Source organism: Rhinatrema bivittatum, chromosome 2 (assembly GCF_901001135.1).
Source record: "Rhinatrema bivittatum chromosome 2, aRhiBiv1.1, whole genome shotgun sequence".
NCBI classification, from domain to species: domain Eukaryota; kingdom Metazoa; phylum Chordata; class Amphibia; order Gymnophiona; family Rhinatrematidae; genus Rhinatrema; species Rhinatrema bivittatum.
The window spans coordinates 789,514,622-789,531,214 of NC_042616.1; the positions used below are offsets into that span (position 1 = coordinate 789,514,622).

The 16,593-nt window shown below is 43.8% G+C and overlaps 1 protein-coding gene across 1 annotated transcript in view; it reads right to left on the reverse strand.

The window, feature by feature from the left end:
* COL22A1 (collagen type XXII alpha 1 chain) overlaps nucleotides 1-16,593 on the reverse strand; it is a 791,008-nt gene that overhangs the window by 192,145 nt on the left and 582,270 nt on the right. Inside the window, exons 24-25 of the mRNA XM_029592071.1 lie at nucleotides 7,882-7,935; nucleotides 982-1,035 (exon numbers count right to left, since the gene is read on the reverse strand). Of these exons, the coding sequence (XP_029447931.1) occupies nucleotides 982-1,035; nucleotides 7,882-7,935 (108 nt within the window). The remainder of the gene's footprint in view (nucleotides 1-981; nucleotides 1,036-7,881; nucleotides 7,936-16,593) is intronic.

Sequence of the window (16,593 nt, forward strand, 5' to 3'; positions counted from 1 at the left end):
TAATGCTAAAGTCTATTACATAGGCCCCATTTGTAAAAATAACATAATATTGTTTGTAATTATTTAATTGTGTGATGGGCGTATCCCATTAATTTTCTGATAGTAGAAAGAATTGGGGAATCCTGTGTTAGCATACTAGCAAAGAGACATCAGACACTTCAGAATAGCTGAGATCCACTGGTGTCTCCTAGCCCACCAAAATCCACAAATAGTTTAACAAGAAATCTTAATGAGAAGGGATTGAAACACAATGGAATATAGCATGGAACATTGCAGGAGGCAGCTTCTCCTAATGTTTTTAAGTGTAGATAAAAATGCTGTGGCACTTATCTCTTAACAACACTGCATTTTTGTTAGAAATTCAATCTTAAAACCAAGGCTCACCAAATATGCACTTATTTTTTTATGTATTTATTTATTTGATTTTCTATACCAACATTCGATAAGTTATGTCACATCGGTTACATAAAACAGAATGTCAAAGGCTGGCCTTAATGACATAGTACAGTATAACATCTTTAAAATTGAGAACCTAGCTAACTACATGATAACAGGATACAATATAACATTTTAGTTAAGAACCAAGCTAACTATAAACAGAATGACTGATAGTGTTATTAATTATTTACTGGATATAATCAGGTTTTGGTTAATTATGCGCAAGGCTGGATAGGGGAACGGGGGGGGGGGGGGGGGGGGGGGGGGGGCCGTGGCAGAAATTATTTGTCTGGAGGAAATGCTTTCCGGAAGAGCCAGGTTTTGAGGTTCTTTCGGAAGGAAAACCTTAACTTGCAGTTTGGATTCCTTTTAATTAATTATGGTAAAAGTCCAATGTAGCAGTCTCAAGGACATGAACAACGTTATTCATTGTCCAAAATTCTGACGACGATGCTCTGTCGTTAGTACATTCCCCACGTAGAGCAGCAGTTCTAGAGCTGGACAGAATATTACATGCTATAAAAATAAATGGCTGAAACTTACAGGTAATCCGCTCTGGCCTGGTTTTCCAGGAAAACCTATTTCACCAGGAAGCCCCTAAAACAAATATAAGCAGAACAGACGTTATGGATGTATCAGTGTATTGACATTCACAGAACTTCCATTACTGCGGAGTAAGACAAGACAAGAGTTCTGGTTGCAACGTAGGGAAAAGGGAAGCGGTTACCTGTGATTGTTCTCTGGTGACTCGCCCTTGCTTGTGGAACCAGGAGGCTCTTTTAGAAATTTCCGTGAAAAAGTTTGAACACGTGTAGGGGTTTCTTGTTTGATGCTAGGCCTGCTGTTCCCAAATTGTCTGTACACTTGCTACACTGCTAACTTGTGTCAGTTGATTAAGAAAAACTTCCAAGCAGGGAGACAGTGTGGGTAGCGTGACTTATTGCACTACTGTCATCGCAGAACCACAACCAAAGCTAAACAATTATCGTTTCTCTAATAACTAAGTGTTGTCTTCAACAGAAAGGAGAAAACAAGACAATGGGCAGAACATAGAAAAAAAATTTTTTTGTTTTGCTAGAAGGGACCTCTTTTCGGCTTGTATCCATTTTTTTTTGCAACCAGGAGAGAGGAGAACTCATTGGTGATGGGTTGCTAGATGCGCCTATAGATGTTAAAGTGCCCACTACATGTGCCTTTACAGTGTCAGCTGAATGCCTGGAAACCCAAGTTTGTGCCAGTCCAACTCTGATCGTAACACCTCATGCACAACTCCGAGAATCATTTGGAAGTTAATCATATCTAATCTGAGGTTTATGGAATACCTCTCCGGCCAATCAAGGGACTACCCAATGTGGTTTACAACAATAAAAATACATAATCAAATGCATAATGCACGGTCATGTACAGAATCAAATGCAGCCAATACATTATATAAAGCAACACATACTAACACAAAAAAAAATCAATACATAACCTGTCCAACTCTGATCACAGCACCTCATGCATTATACCTTTTTCTCATTTCAGTCCGATCCAAACAGGTGGGTGGTGTCCCCCTACCAACAGATGGAGGCAGAGCACACAGACTTTATCCGTGATATCATCGCCACTACATATAGGTGGTGCGGCACAGAGAAACCCCAGTGTTCTCTGCCTGCACAGAAGCTAAGGGTCACTGGCGGTGGTGAGGCAGGAGATTTGCAGCAGCTCTGACATTGCTGCGGGCCAGGCCACTAGTGCGCCCGGGAGTGCAAGCCCATTTTTTGGTTGCTACCTCCTTAGATTAAAAAAAAAGACGAGAAAGATTCTGAAGTCACTCGTTTTTCTGTGCCTTTGGTGCTATGGAGAGGCTGCCCTAACCTGTTCCCCCCACCCCTTCCTTCTCTCCCTCTCCTCTGCCTGCCTTCCTTTCTCTACTGCTGTAAGAGTTAACAAAAAAAAAAAAGAAGAGCTTTAACGGGATAAGGAGGCGATTTTTAATCGAGTAAAATAAATACGGTAAATGTCAGCTAAAAGGAGCAGAAAAGTCTTTCATGAAACAAAAACATTGATGGCAGGACATTTTATTAATGAGCTCTCGCTATTGTCCTGCCGTTTTATTACAATACGCCATCCATTAAAAAGAAGCATCAATCCTCGAAACCTTTACCGTCACTTTTGGCTATCAGTGCAGATGCGGCGGCTAGCACCAGTAGAAGTCAGAAGCCAGCCAGGACTTTTGCCAGGGTTACCACTTTACTACGCATTACACCCTTTCACCACTAGATGGGGATCTTAACTACTGAAATCCACATAGGGTTGGGAAGGGAAACATGAATTGCACTTGAATGGCACAGTAGGAATTGCAGCCTGATCTCATCAGCAGTTTCTCTGACTTCTGCAAATCAAATTTCCACCAAGTTCAAATGTAGAACAAGTTTCTTCAAAGGCCAGGGAAGTGCCATATTGGCTATAGCAAAACATCATTGCAGCCAACATTACAAAAAAAAAAAAAATAACATAGGAAATTCAATTGCAAGTGGTGGGGATGGTGTGTTAGCAGAACAGCAAATCATGTCACAAGAACGTAAGAAATGTCATGCTGGGTTAGGCCAAGGTCCATCAGGCCCAGCATCCTGTCTCCGACAGTGGCCAATCCAGGTCACAAATACCCTAGAGTAGATACACTTCCTGTCACTCACTCCCAGGAAGCTTTCCTCAGTCCTCGGACCTCTCCTCCAGGAGCTTGTCCAAACCTCTTTTAAATCCCAGAATGTCAGTTGCCGTGACCAAGCCCCCCTGGCAACAAATTCCTCAGCTTGACTGTGTGCCGAGTGTAAAAAAAAACTTTCTACGATTTGTTTTAAATGTGCTGGTTGCCTGTTTCACGGAGTGCCCCCTTATTTAGTTTTGTTATGAAAGGGTAAATAACATTCCTTTATTCCCCTGTTCCACCCCCCTCATCATTTTACAAACTTCCATCGTGTCCCCCTACAGCTGCCTCGTTTCCAAGCAGAAGAGCCCCAAGCCTGCACAGCCTCTCATCCAAGCCTGGATTTGTCGCTAGGTAAACCTGGCACGTGCCTAGGGTGGCAGGTATCTGGGGGGGGGGGGGGGAGCAGCAGGCAGAGAAGAATCGTCCCTGATATGTATCTGCCGTCGGTGCTGTGACTAGAAAACTTGCCACCCAACGCCCTCCCAGCAGATATTGCTGCGTTCCAACTCTGCCCTTACCAGGTGGCAGAATGAGGCTGCAAGCAGTACCTGCCACCTGTTCACTGTCTGCTGTGTCCCACGGGATCTCAAAGTAAGGATCATGTTTAAAATTATAGCGTTTTTGCTGTATTTGTGGGCACTTGGACCGAGGCAGTTTTGCCTCTACCTGCAGAGAGGAGCCCTGCAGTTTCCCACCATTGGCAGGCAGACCCAAGCGAACCAGAGGCTGGTCAGGACCTTCACCTATAACAGCTCACATTCCCCTCAGCTTGAGCTTGTGGGTGCTGAGGCCAGCAGGACCTGGGAGTGGGATCGCTGCTGATGGCCAGAGCAAAGGTCTGTGGTAAGCTGGGTCGTAGGCAGGCGGAAGTCAGATGTATTCGAGGCCCGGGCGATGGTCAGAGGCAGGCAGTGGTGGTTCGTATCCAAGATCCAGGCCAAGGTCAAACCAGGTATCCGTCTGAGGGAGGAGACGAAGGGTGGATAGGCCAGATAGGCAGACAAGGGCAGGATCAGGTGGGCAACGTGGATAGGGCAGACGAAGGCGGAAGACAACAGCTGGACGAGGATTGAAACAGGCTGAGTGAAGGCTGAAGACAAGGCTGGAACGAAGGCTGGAACTCAGGGAAACAACACACAGCACTTAGCAAGTAGCTGGACCTGCTGCTGAGGCAAGTTGCTTACTGGGAGCTGTCCTTATATATAGGGCTGTACAGGTAATGTCATCACTAGGAGCTGCGGGGACTTTCCCTCCACGATCCCTTAAATACCTGAGAGGGGTTGCTCGGGCGCGTCTAGGGGGGATGTGTGGCGCACAGTGTCAGAAGCATCTTGCCAGTGGCGTCCCACAGCGTGGCTGACCAGTGGTGTTCACCGTGCTGAGGGGAGACACCGCTGGCCCAACTAGGGGAGGTGAGTGCAGTGGTTCACGGTGGGTAGTCTATGGACCGCCAAACGCAACAGTTTTTGTTTTTTTTTATTTTCATAGCTCAGCCTTGGCTCCCCCTGAGCCCTCTGTTGACTCGCTCCACCCAGTGGCAGCCCGCAGGAGGAGAAGCAGTCAGACAGGGGTCTCAGGAGAAGGGAGAGCTGAGCGAATCTGCCGGATCACATTGACCGGGAGCTGGCGGGATTCTGAGGAGACGGAACCTCTCTATCCGCCTATGCCTAGCAACAAAAAAGCCCAGTGGGGCTGCAAACAGTTCCATTCCTGCCCGTGCCGAATCACAAAAGGCCCATTGGGCCTGCCAGCACCTGCTTCCTGCTGCCAAATTAGAAGCCAGTGGCGGGGGCCCAAGCACATTCCCTCCAGCCTGTAGCCTAAGAAGAGGCCCAGAGCATGAAAGCAAATAGCCGAGTGAGAGACAGAATGCCAGTGTGTCTGAGAGCAAGGGTGTGTGTGTGTGTGTGTGTGTATGTGTGAGGAAGAGACTGCCAGTGAGTGTGCGAGAGCGAGTGTCTGTGTGTGTGTGTGTATGTATGTGTGTGTGTGTGTGTGTGTGTGTAAGAGACTGCCAGTGAGTGTGCGAGAGCGAGTGTCTGTGTGAGGGAGACAGTACCAGCGATTATGAGAGAGCAAGCGTCTATGTGTGTGCGTGTGAGGGAGATAGAGCCTATGTATGTATGCCACCCCAATTTTATACATCAGATCGGGCAGGGTTTAACCAAACCCCTGACCGATCCCGATGCTGATCTACAACACCTTCCTCTGCTCTCCTCCCCCTAAGCTGGCAGCAGGAGTTGCATTTAAGCCTACAACATCATCCTGCTGGCAGATGAAGATGGAGAAAGTCTCATCAGGCTACAATAAAGCCCATTCTGCAGTGGCCAAAGAGAAAGGACGAACCAGACCTGGCAGCTGCCAGAAGACTTCATCCTGCTGGTGGTTGAAGAAGAGGAGGTGTGTATCTGTGTGTGAGAGATATGTGTGTGAGTACGGGGGGGGGAATGGGGAGGGGGGCATCTGGAAATCAAAAGTTCCCACATATGGAGAAAAGCATTTTTTAATCCTTATTTGTTTTAATTATTGCTTGGTGTTTGATGTGTCTGCTGTTTTGAAATATTTTATAGGCATTTGGTAAATTTTGGATATTCAGCAATTGTTTTGCAACATTTATTCTTTTATGTTTTTTGTTTTACTATTATGATTGATGTGTTATGTTTCTTGATTTTATTGTTTGATGTTTTATAAAGAATGGTGATATTTCTATTTTTCTATTATTGCAGTGCATACAGAGTCTGGCTTGTTGCGGCTTCCTGTTCAGTTTGTCTGCACATTTCATTTTATACTTTATGGTCTCTTTATTCTATTTTCTCATTACTTCGCAATCTGCTGCTGTTTTAACAACTTAGAATAATCTTCTGTCATTTGCAAATTTGATCACATCACTAGTTGTTTCCTTTTCCTGATCATTTATGAATATGTTAAAAGCAGAGGTCCCAGTACCAATCCCTGCTGTACTCTACTAATGACCTTTCTCCATTTGGAAAACTATTTAGTCCTAACTTCTATTTTCTAACTTTTAACAGTTACTAATCCACAATAGGACATTGCGTTGTATTCCATGCTTATTTAATTTCATGAAGAATCTCATATGGAGGACTATGTCAAATGAATTCTGAAAGTACAAATACACTATATCAACTGGCTCACATTTATCCGCAAGTTTATTTACAACATCAAAAAAATCTCAAAGAAAGGTAAGATGAGACTTTCCTTTACTCAAACCAGGATGACTTTTCTCCTTTAAGCCATGTCTATCTATATGGCCAGTGATTTTGTTTTGAAGAATGACTTCCACCGTTTTGTCCAACACTGATGTCAGGCTTACTGCCTATAGGTTCCTAGATCATCCCTGGAGACCTTTATAAACAACAGAGTCACAAAACTGAGCTCATCCTAAGACAAGCCAAGAGAAATGTGTCCCCTATGAGGAAAGACTAAAGAGGTTAGGACTTTTCAGCTTGGAGAAGAGACGACTGAGGGGGGATACGATAGAGGTGTTTAAAATCATGAGAGGTCTAGAACGGGTAGATGTGAATCGGTTATTTACTCTTTCGGATAGTAGAAAGACTAGGGGACACTCCATGAAGTTAGCATGGGGCACATTTAAAACTAATCGGAGAAAGTTCTTTTTTACTCAACGCACAATTAAACTCTGGAATTTGTTGCCAGAGGATGTGGTTAGTGCAGTTAGTATAGCTGTGTTTAAAAAAGGATTGGATAAGTTCTTGGAGGAGAAATCCATTACCTGCTATTAAGTTCACTTAGAGAATAGCCACTGCCATTAGCAATGGTTACATGGAATAGACTTAGTTTTTGGGTACTTGCCAGGTTCTTATGGCCTGGATTGGCCACTGTTGGAAACAGGATGCTGGGCTTGATGGACCCTTGGTCTGACCCAGTATGGAAATTTCTTATGTTCTTATGTTCTTATGCTGAACGCTGTGCATAGCCACAACAAAGCACAGTTACCACTTCTTCATGCAGGCGTAATATTCTTGGCTATTGTATGCAGCTTGAGTCTGTTCTAGCTACACATCAGAACTATGGACATATGTGCCAGTCACCTGTTTTGTGACAGCTAGTTCTTCACTTTCAAAGAAAGATTTTTGTCCTTTGACTTTCTACATCCCAAATGCACAATTACATTTTTTTTTTATTATAGTTGCCATGCCTTTGACAATTTTTCAAAATAACCTATTACTCTATGTATTGATTTATATTATGCATTTATTATGTATTTGATTTTTGTTTGTTTGTGTTGATTATGGAGCCAATATTCAAAGAATTAGGCTCCTTTTGGCACCTGAAATGGCCCTTCCAAAAACATACTAGATTAGAGTTCCTAAATTTAGGCTCCTAGTTTCACTCCTAAACTTAGGATCATAAAAATTTAAGTGAATTTCAGCTGTAAACTTAAGACCCAAGTTTGGCTGAAAACAGGTGCCAAAATTAGGCACCTAATTAGGAGCCTAAATTTAGGAATTCAGCTTTTTTTTTTTTTTATATTGGCCTCTATATATGTATAAAACATTGGATGTATTTGATTACATGACTATGTATTTTGTATTTGACTATGCATTTTTATTGCTGTAAACCGCACAGGGTGTTGCTTTGCTGGACCAGGAATGTAGGACATAAACCTCAAATTAGATTAGATTAGATTAACTTCCAAACAATTCTATCCACAAAAATCAGGTTAGGTCAGATCTGAAAGCTCTTCAATAATACAGTAATGTTCTTACTGGAGGTCCAGCTAGTCCTAGGGGTCCAGCAGCGCCAGGCAAACCAGGTAGGCCCTGCAAAAATAAAGGGGATTGAACTTGCATCTGGTATCCAGTTCCTAAAGCACACATTCCCTGGCAAACCCACCCTCCAATTGCAGCACATATAAACAAGAGTGTTATTTATAAAATCAACTTTCATGTGGAGAGTGGCAGAGGCAGCACCCTCCCTCATCTTTGAGTCTGTTTCTAACTACATTAACCTGGATACACCGTAGTAAGCATCTCCTGGGACTATCAGTGCATTAGCTGGAAGAAAACCCCATTTGAAACAGTCTTATAACTAAGGACTCCAATCAGTCAAAATTATTGCTATATTATTGTTCTAGTATGTAGCTTATGTTCACAGTGCAGCGTAGTCTATGACAGGTACACACAAGATCAAAGTAGCTATAGCAAGATGGAGAAAGTAATACATCTATACACAATAAGAATGGATGAGGGCAGGAGGATCTATGGAGAAGCCTTGGGTCCATACAGCTTTAACAAACAGAAAATGATCAATACAGATGATGCTATTGCCAGTATTATAAGGTCAACCTCTGACAAAGAAGTAAAGGCACACTTCAACTGAGCCCTATACACCAGATTTAATTTGATGTCTGATGTAGAGGGGTAAAATAAGGCTGTATAGACTTGACAGGAGAGCTAGCAGTCACCACACAGGGAAAAGGACTGGGAGATATCTCTGATGATCTCAAGGTAGCAAGTCAGTATGACAAAGCAGTTGGGGAAAGGCAATAATATACATGAGTACATGCTTAAAGAGACAACACTAGTGGAAAAGAGGGATGCAATATGGTGAGACCCCAGCTCGAGTACTGTGTTCAGTATAAGTCTCTTGTCCTGTATGTTTGTCTTATTGAGCAGGGACTGTCTTTTTGTATGTTTGTACAGTGCCTCGTATGTCATGTAGCGCTATAGAAATGTTAAGTAGTAGCAGTAGTAGTAGTTCTGGAGAACACTTCTGCATAAGTACAGACAATTGAAAGATCAGTCACTGCTCCATTGTCGGAAACACTGATTATTATACAGGGTGTTTCAAAATGATGTACCCAATACCAAAGCAATATATTTCACGATGGGCCCATCTTTTTGAAACACCCTGTATTGTCTTCTTACTGCATTCCCCATCTAAAGCAAACTGATGTATGGCTTGCACTATACTCCTTAAATAGGGAAACCTAAGGAGCGAAAGATGTACTCTCTAGAACTGAAGTGACTAAACTACAGTCTGCTGGCCATTTCTGGCCCACAGGACCTTTTTTTCTCTGCCATTTCTGTCATTGGGAAAATCTGGATTGAATTAATAGTGTTAGCAGCCCACCAACATGGCTGTCCCTGCTGAGGATGCCACGTGCCTCAGCAGATCATAAAAAAGCAGAAACCTCTGGCTTTTGATGACGACGTCAGCAGGGTCTGCTAGTGGAGCTCAAGACATCCTCGGTTCACTGATCTTTCTTCCCTTCTGCCAACCCCTGACCAGCCTGAGACCATCCCCCCACTGTCTCTGCTGATGCTTCAAGCAGCAGTAAAAAGCAAGCACAAAAAAAAACCCAAAACAACCCACAAAACCTCCTGCGGCCACCCATTCCTTTCCAAGGACCACCAGCTGCTGCTGCTGCTGCTACTTCAGCAAGGACCCTAAAAAAGGCAGTTAGGCGTTCTTTATTCTATAGCCTGGGGAAAATATATGGGCTGAATTGCAAAGCCTCAAGTATTCTTTTTTTTTTTTTTTTAGAATCTCAGGTTACATAATAAAAAAAAAAAATCAAAACTTGAGGCTTTGCAAAGCTTGTTAAAAAAAAAAAAAAAAAAAAGACAGCTGCCCTCTGCAACTACAATTCTGCTGAGTATAACAAGCATTGCAAAGCCTCCGTTTTTTTTTATTATGTAGCCTGGGAGAATAAGATGTGTCTAAAGGGAGACAAGTCTGTTCTTGGGCCAGTTTTTTTTGTATTGTTGCCTGGGGAAATGTGGGTTTATCTAATTTTTTTTTCTTTAACAAGCATTACAATGCCTTAGTTTTTTTTTTTTAATGTTTTTTTTTATGTAGCCTGAGAGTACAAGTACAGAAATATAGATAGAAGAAAATATCAGTATGCTGGGTCTATATTTTTCTAATATAGCGCTCTTGATTTCTCCTTTTCCTCTCACCCACTCCCCTGACCTGAGCTTCAAGGCATCCACCCCGGCGCAGGCGACAGCTGCTAATGTGACCCCCTGTGTAACACAAGTTTTCCCACCCCTGCTCTAGAACAAAGAAAGGAAAAAAAAGGGAAATATTCTACAATCATGCAAGCATCTACTAGGTTTCAATATGGTCCAGAGGTTGGACAAGGGGGTTAGCCTATGCGGCAGAAGGAAAGTCTTTTCCTTCCCTGCTCCCTGCACTAAAGTCACGTTGTGTCCATCCCGTATTATATGTAGGAAAATCATTTTTCACTGTGAGGGTGCTGGACACCTGGAAGACTTCTTATGGAAGTCAAAAACAGTGGCAGAGTTCAAGCATGCATGGGATAGACACAAAGGGGTAGATTTTCAAAAACCGCGAATAGGCGTACTTTTGTTGGCGCTCCAGGCGCCAACAAAAGTACGCTGGATTTCAGTAGATACGCGCGTAGCCGCGCGTATCCGCTGAAATCCGGGATCGGCGCGCGCAAGGCTATCAATTTTGTATAGCCGGCGCGCGCCGAGCCGCGCAGCCTACCTCCGTTCCCTCCGAGGCAGCTCCGAAATCGGAGCGGCCTCGGAGGGAACTTTCTTTTGCCCTCCCCTCACCTTCCCCTCCCTTCTCCTACCTAACCCACCCGCCCGGCCCTGTCTAAACCCCCCCCTTACCTTTGTTGGGGGATTTACGCCTCCCGGAGGGAGAAGTAAATCCCCGATCGCCAGCAGGCCGCTAGCGCGCCGGGACGCGATTTGGGGGCGGGTCCGGAGGGCGCGGCCACGCCCCCGGGCCGCCCCAGACCGTAGCCACGCCCCCGGGCCCGCCCCCGGAACGCTCCCAACACGCCCCGAAAACGCCGCGCGGTTCGGGCCCGCCCCCGACACGCCCCCCCGACACGCCCCCTCCGAAAACCCCGGGACTTACGCGAGTCCCGGGGCTCTGCGCGCGCCGGTAGGCCTATGTAAAATAGGCTTACCGGCGCGCAGGGCCCTGCTCACCTAAATCCGCCCGGATTTGGGCGGATTTAGGCGAGCAGGGCTCTTAAAATCCGCCCCAAAGTGACTTTAGTGGTGAGAGAAGGGAAGGGAAAAAAAAACAAAAAACTACAGAGTGGGTAAGACTTGTGAAGAGCAAAAGGACAGATTGGGTGGCCTTACCTGCTGACATCTTCTTATGTTTCTCTAATGTTTCAAATAAAAAAGTCAATTCTTCAGAACCCTGGGGCATAGTGTTGCCCAGAAAAGCACTTGGCATCCTCACCGCTCGTAGAGACAGGGAGCTGTGTGCTCCTATATGCTCCTTCCTGATAGCCTTAGTAGGAGTGGGGAAGGAAATGGGAAGGAGTTAGGAATTAAAGTCATATTTTAGATTTTCTTTGATCTCCCAAATCTGAAGGATGGCATTGCTTATGAGTAAGCCCCGCACTATATTCTCTCTCTGCTAGGGAGTCAGAGCACACCTCTTCCGTTATGCCTCCGGTTCTTGCTAGTATGTACAGATATGTGGCTGAAACCTGACTCATCTGCATGCACTATCAATGAGCCACAAGGCTACCCACTAGATTGGATTTTATTGCACATGTTGCATCACATAAACAGTGCCATAAGATGAACAAAGGAAAATTTGTTATAACCTGCTAATTTTTGTTCCTGCAATACCACAGATCAATCCTGGGATTATTCCTCCCTTCCAGCAGATGGAGACAGAGAAAGTTTCACTGACACTGGCATATAACCTAGAGTGCCACCTGCAGTCCCCTCAGTATTGACCTGTACCCAAGCCAAGATCAACCCTATAACAACCTTAATGCAAATAAGTTTCCTCAAATGAGCAAGGGGGAAAAAAGGTTAAAACTCCAAAAGAAAACTGTTCGCTTCAAAACTCCAAACCAGGAGAACAAACTTGAAATCTTAAGCAGCTCTGCAGCATACATACAAAAGAATCATGTCAGAAATATGAGCAGGACCAGCGCAGGAGTCTGGACTAATCCGTGGTATTCCGGTAACGAAAATTAGCAGGTAAGAACCAATTTTCCTTTCCTGTCGCCAAATCTCAAAAAAGATATAGTTGCGATGGAGAAGGTACAGAGAAGGGCAACCAAAATGATAAAGGGGATGGAACAGCTCCCCTATGAGGAAAGGCTGAAGAGGTTAGGGCTGTTCAGCTTGGAGAAGAGTCGGCTGAGGGGAGATATGATAGAGGTCTTTAAGATCATGAGAGATCTTGAACGAATAGATGTGAATAGGTTATTCACACTTTCAAATAATAGAAGGACCAGGGGGCATTCCATAAAGTTAGCAAGTAGCACATTTAAGACTAATCGGTGAAAATTCTTTTTCACTCAACACACAATAAAGCTCTGGAATTTGTTGCCAGAGGATGTGGTTAGTGCTATTAGTGTAGCTGGGTTCAAAAAAGATTTGGATAAGTTCTTGGAGGAGAAATCCATTAACGGCTATTAATCAAGTTTACTTAGGGAATATCCACTGCTATTAATTGCATCAGTAGCATGGGATCTTCTTAGTGTTTGGGTAATTGCCAGGTTCTTGTGCCCTGGTTTGGCCTCTGTTGGAAACAGGATGCTGGGCTTGATGACCCTTGGTCTGACCCAGCATGGCAATTTCTTATGTTCATATCCAGATCAGTCCAGCCTCCTGGGATTTATTTTATTTATTTGGAAGTTTTTTATATACCGATGAATGTTGGGAACATCTCATCTGTTCACATTAAACGAAAATCAGCAACAAGCGCTTTACAGTGAAACAAAGAACATGTAGATATAAAGATAGGGTAACATTGAACAGTTTACAAGTTATAAATCATAAAGTTTTAAATATGAAGCTTAAAAATGTCATTAATTACAAGAATGACACTATTTACAAGAATATCGCTATTTACAAGAATGCCGTGCTGGACAGTGTGGGGTGGGTGTCATGGAAGGGAGTGGACTTCATGTGAGGGAGGTATGCTGATCAGAGTATGCTTGTTTGAAAAGGTAGGTTTTTAGGTCCTATTTGAATTTTTTTGGGCATGATTCTTGGCATAGTGAGGGGGGGAGTTTGTTCCAAAGGGGATGTACCCAAGCTTCCCTAATTAGGGTGGGACTCTCACCAAAACCCCTGGTCTCTGGGGCTTGGACATCCAAACAATAATGTCTGGCGAAAGTGTGCAATGACTTCCAATTAGCCACCCGACAAATTTCTTGTGACGACACCAGCTGATACTCAGCCCAAGAAGTCGCTGAGACCAAACTGAGTGAGCCCTCAGTTCCTCTGGAACAGGACACCCCGTTACAGATATAAGCCGAGCTAATTGTCTCTTTCAACCATCTTGCTATCATGGATTTTGAAGCCTTCTGCCCTTTCCTAGGACCTCTCCAAAGCACAAAGAGATGGTCAGACATCCTGAAGCTATTGGTGACCTTGAGGTAATGCAATAAAGTCCGCTTCACATCAAAACAACGTAATTCTCTACTGTGCGTGGCCGCCACATCCAAATCTGAAAAGGCCAGCAGTTCCACTGTCTGGTTCAAAAGGAATGCTAATGCAACCTTTGGGCCGGATTTTCAAAGGATTTACGCATGTAACTGGTCTTATGAGCGCCGGGCCTATTTTCAAAAGGTCCGCCGATGCGAGTAAAGCTCCGGGATGTGTGAAGACATTCTGATGAGGTCATATAGGACATCCACTACATAAGCTGCTGCTGCTTCTAGACAGTCTGCCTGTTTAGTCTCCGATGGAGAAAGCCATCTCGCAGCCTACAACTGCTGCACTCAGCACAAACCTGCTCTCTGCATGAAACTATTGAACACAGCAGCCCAAATGCCACACGCAGACGCCTCAAATATCTTCTTGAGATGAATTTCCAACTTCCTGTCCTGCATGTCCTTCAGTGCTGCTGAACCAGCCACAGAAATAGTGGTTTTCTTAGTGACCACAGATACCGATGTGTCCACCTTACGGAGTGCCAACAACTCGAGGGTGTCCTCCGGCAATGGATACAACTTAGCCATTGCCCAGTCTAATTTCAGGCCCATCTCACAAGTATCCTACTCCTTGACCACCAGCATTTTCACTGACTTGTGAAAAGAAAAGCCTTTTGCTGGACCCCTCAGTCCATCCATGACTGGATTCACTCCTTCTTGATTGGATTCCTCCTGAGGAACTTTGATCCCCAACTCCTCGAAAACATGTGGAATTAAGGGCCATAATTCCTCTTTCCGGAACAAACGCACCACTTTAGGGTCATCCCCCTCTGCCACCGCCACCTTGACTTAAATTATTCTTTCAATTTCTCTGATTTCTTTTTGAAAATAAATTTATCAGAACAATTACGCCTATACCTAAAGAATTGTGAGACAGGGAGACTGTTCTTTAATGGTAATGGATGTGCGCTGGAATAGTACAAAAAAAGTATTTCTATCCGTAGTAAAAAAAAAAGAAGATAATTTATGGCTTTATTCAGAGGACAGTGAAGATTTCATGACTTTTTCAAAGAATAATAAAATAGATTTTATTTATAAATTTAAAAAAAGAGAGGTTTTTTTAAAGACTTATGATTGCAACGACTTGATGAAATACATAGTCGGAACCAGTGCTAAGGTCTTTTCCTCTCTTACAAATAAATATATTACAGAGAATAATACTATTCAATATAAATAAAGGGAATTTTAATTCAAATACATTTTTCAGTCACATGACTCTTCTCACTTTTGATTCTGATTAATAGCAACATAATTTAAATTTATTAATTTGTAATACTAGCTAGTTTATTTTGATTGATTGATTTTTGATTCTGGTGTTCCCCTGGTTTTTTGATAATTGACATATCTAAGCCACAGTATTTTCCACTGGACACGGAAAATACCAGGGGGGTTTACTAAGCAGCGATACTCGGTACCTCAGCTAAGGAAAGCACATGGTATTTTTCCCAGCTATAAAAATACCACATAGAAAAATACCATGGATTAGTTACCCACAAATGCCACATTCTGGTGGTCCCTGAGCCCAGGACCACCATCTTGTTAAAGGGTCCAAGCATCCTGAACAAAGCTTCCCCCTTCTCAAGTGTAAAAAAAACCTCAGGGGTCTTCCAAGTTCTTTGCCATGTTAAAAGCCATACTATTCCAACAAGCCTTTAATTTCTAATGATTCTGAGATCGCTGGAACAGTGATGGCCTGAATGCAGGATGGATAGCATTTTGGAAAATGGCGCCAACTAGGCTGGCCCCGACACAGGATCCATTTTAAGCTATTGGGGGGGGGAGGGGCAGGAGGGAGGTCAGAGGTGGGAAGAAGTGAGTGCTGGGACACTACTATTTTTTATAGGGGAGTGGGACCTGGGATTTGGAGGGTGTAAAGGCCAGGACCTTCACTTCTTTTATTGGACTTGGGGGGGGGGGGGAACACACTATTTTTTGTATGTTATGCTCTCAGGGGGACCATTGCCGCGTGCCAACATTTTTTCTATTTTTACTTTTTGGGAGTGTTAGGGCTGGGTTGAGACGGGGTCAGCAGTGACCCCCCCCCAATAAACCTTCCCATTTTCCATGACTTTTATTTTGAGCCAGTGGCCCTTTAAGGCAATGGTGGTCCCGTGAGGTTCGGGCCACCATCGCGTTAAAGGGCAGCTCACTGCAGCCTCAACACAAAAGAACACGCTCTAGAACCACGATGCTTTTTCAGGGGAGGGGCCCTACTATCGCGGTGAGATCCCCCCTGCAATAGTGGGACCCCTCCCGCAATAAAACATTGTGGCTTAGTGCATCCAGTGCTATTTGCCTCCCCATCTGTTTTTTTCACACCAATTGGTTCCCTTGAGATCATCAGAGATAATAACCCTCAGGTCTTGTTCCTGCTTGGTGACTGCTATTTTGTTATCTTTAAAAAGATATTTGGCCCTTGGATTTCCACGTCCTAAATGCATGATTTCGATATGTTTTTGCATTTGAGCAAACATCTTTGCATTTTTACAATTTTTTTACATCACCGTTTGCTCTTATTTACAGCTTCTGGCAGCTTTGCTCTTTTGATAATTTTCATCTCACTTTCAAACAGGCTGACTTTCCCTCCCTAATCTACCCCACTGTCACTGAGAAAATCACACTGAAGAGGCCTGAATCTAGCACTGATCCTTATGGCTTTCCGCTGGTCACTTTCTCTTCCCCAGAGTGGACCCCAATGACCATCACTCCCTGTTGCTTAACCAGTTTATGATTTAATAATAATAATATTAATAATAATATTAATATGTTCCATCTCCTATACTCGCTAGCTTGCAAACCAGTCTTCTGTGTGAAACTGTGTCAGTATCCACAGTTCAGATAGGCCACCTCTATTGCACCTTCCTGATCTATTCTTATCATTTCATCAAAGAAATCAATCATATTTGTTTGTCTAGATCTTTCCTCTGTGAAACCATATTGCTTATGATCGTTCAAAAATTACCAGAAGGTGGAATTAGCCATAGAATGAAAAAAGTTAAGGAGAAAGGGTCATTATATT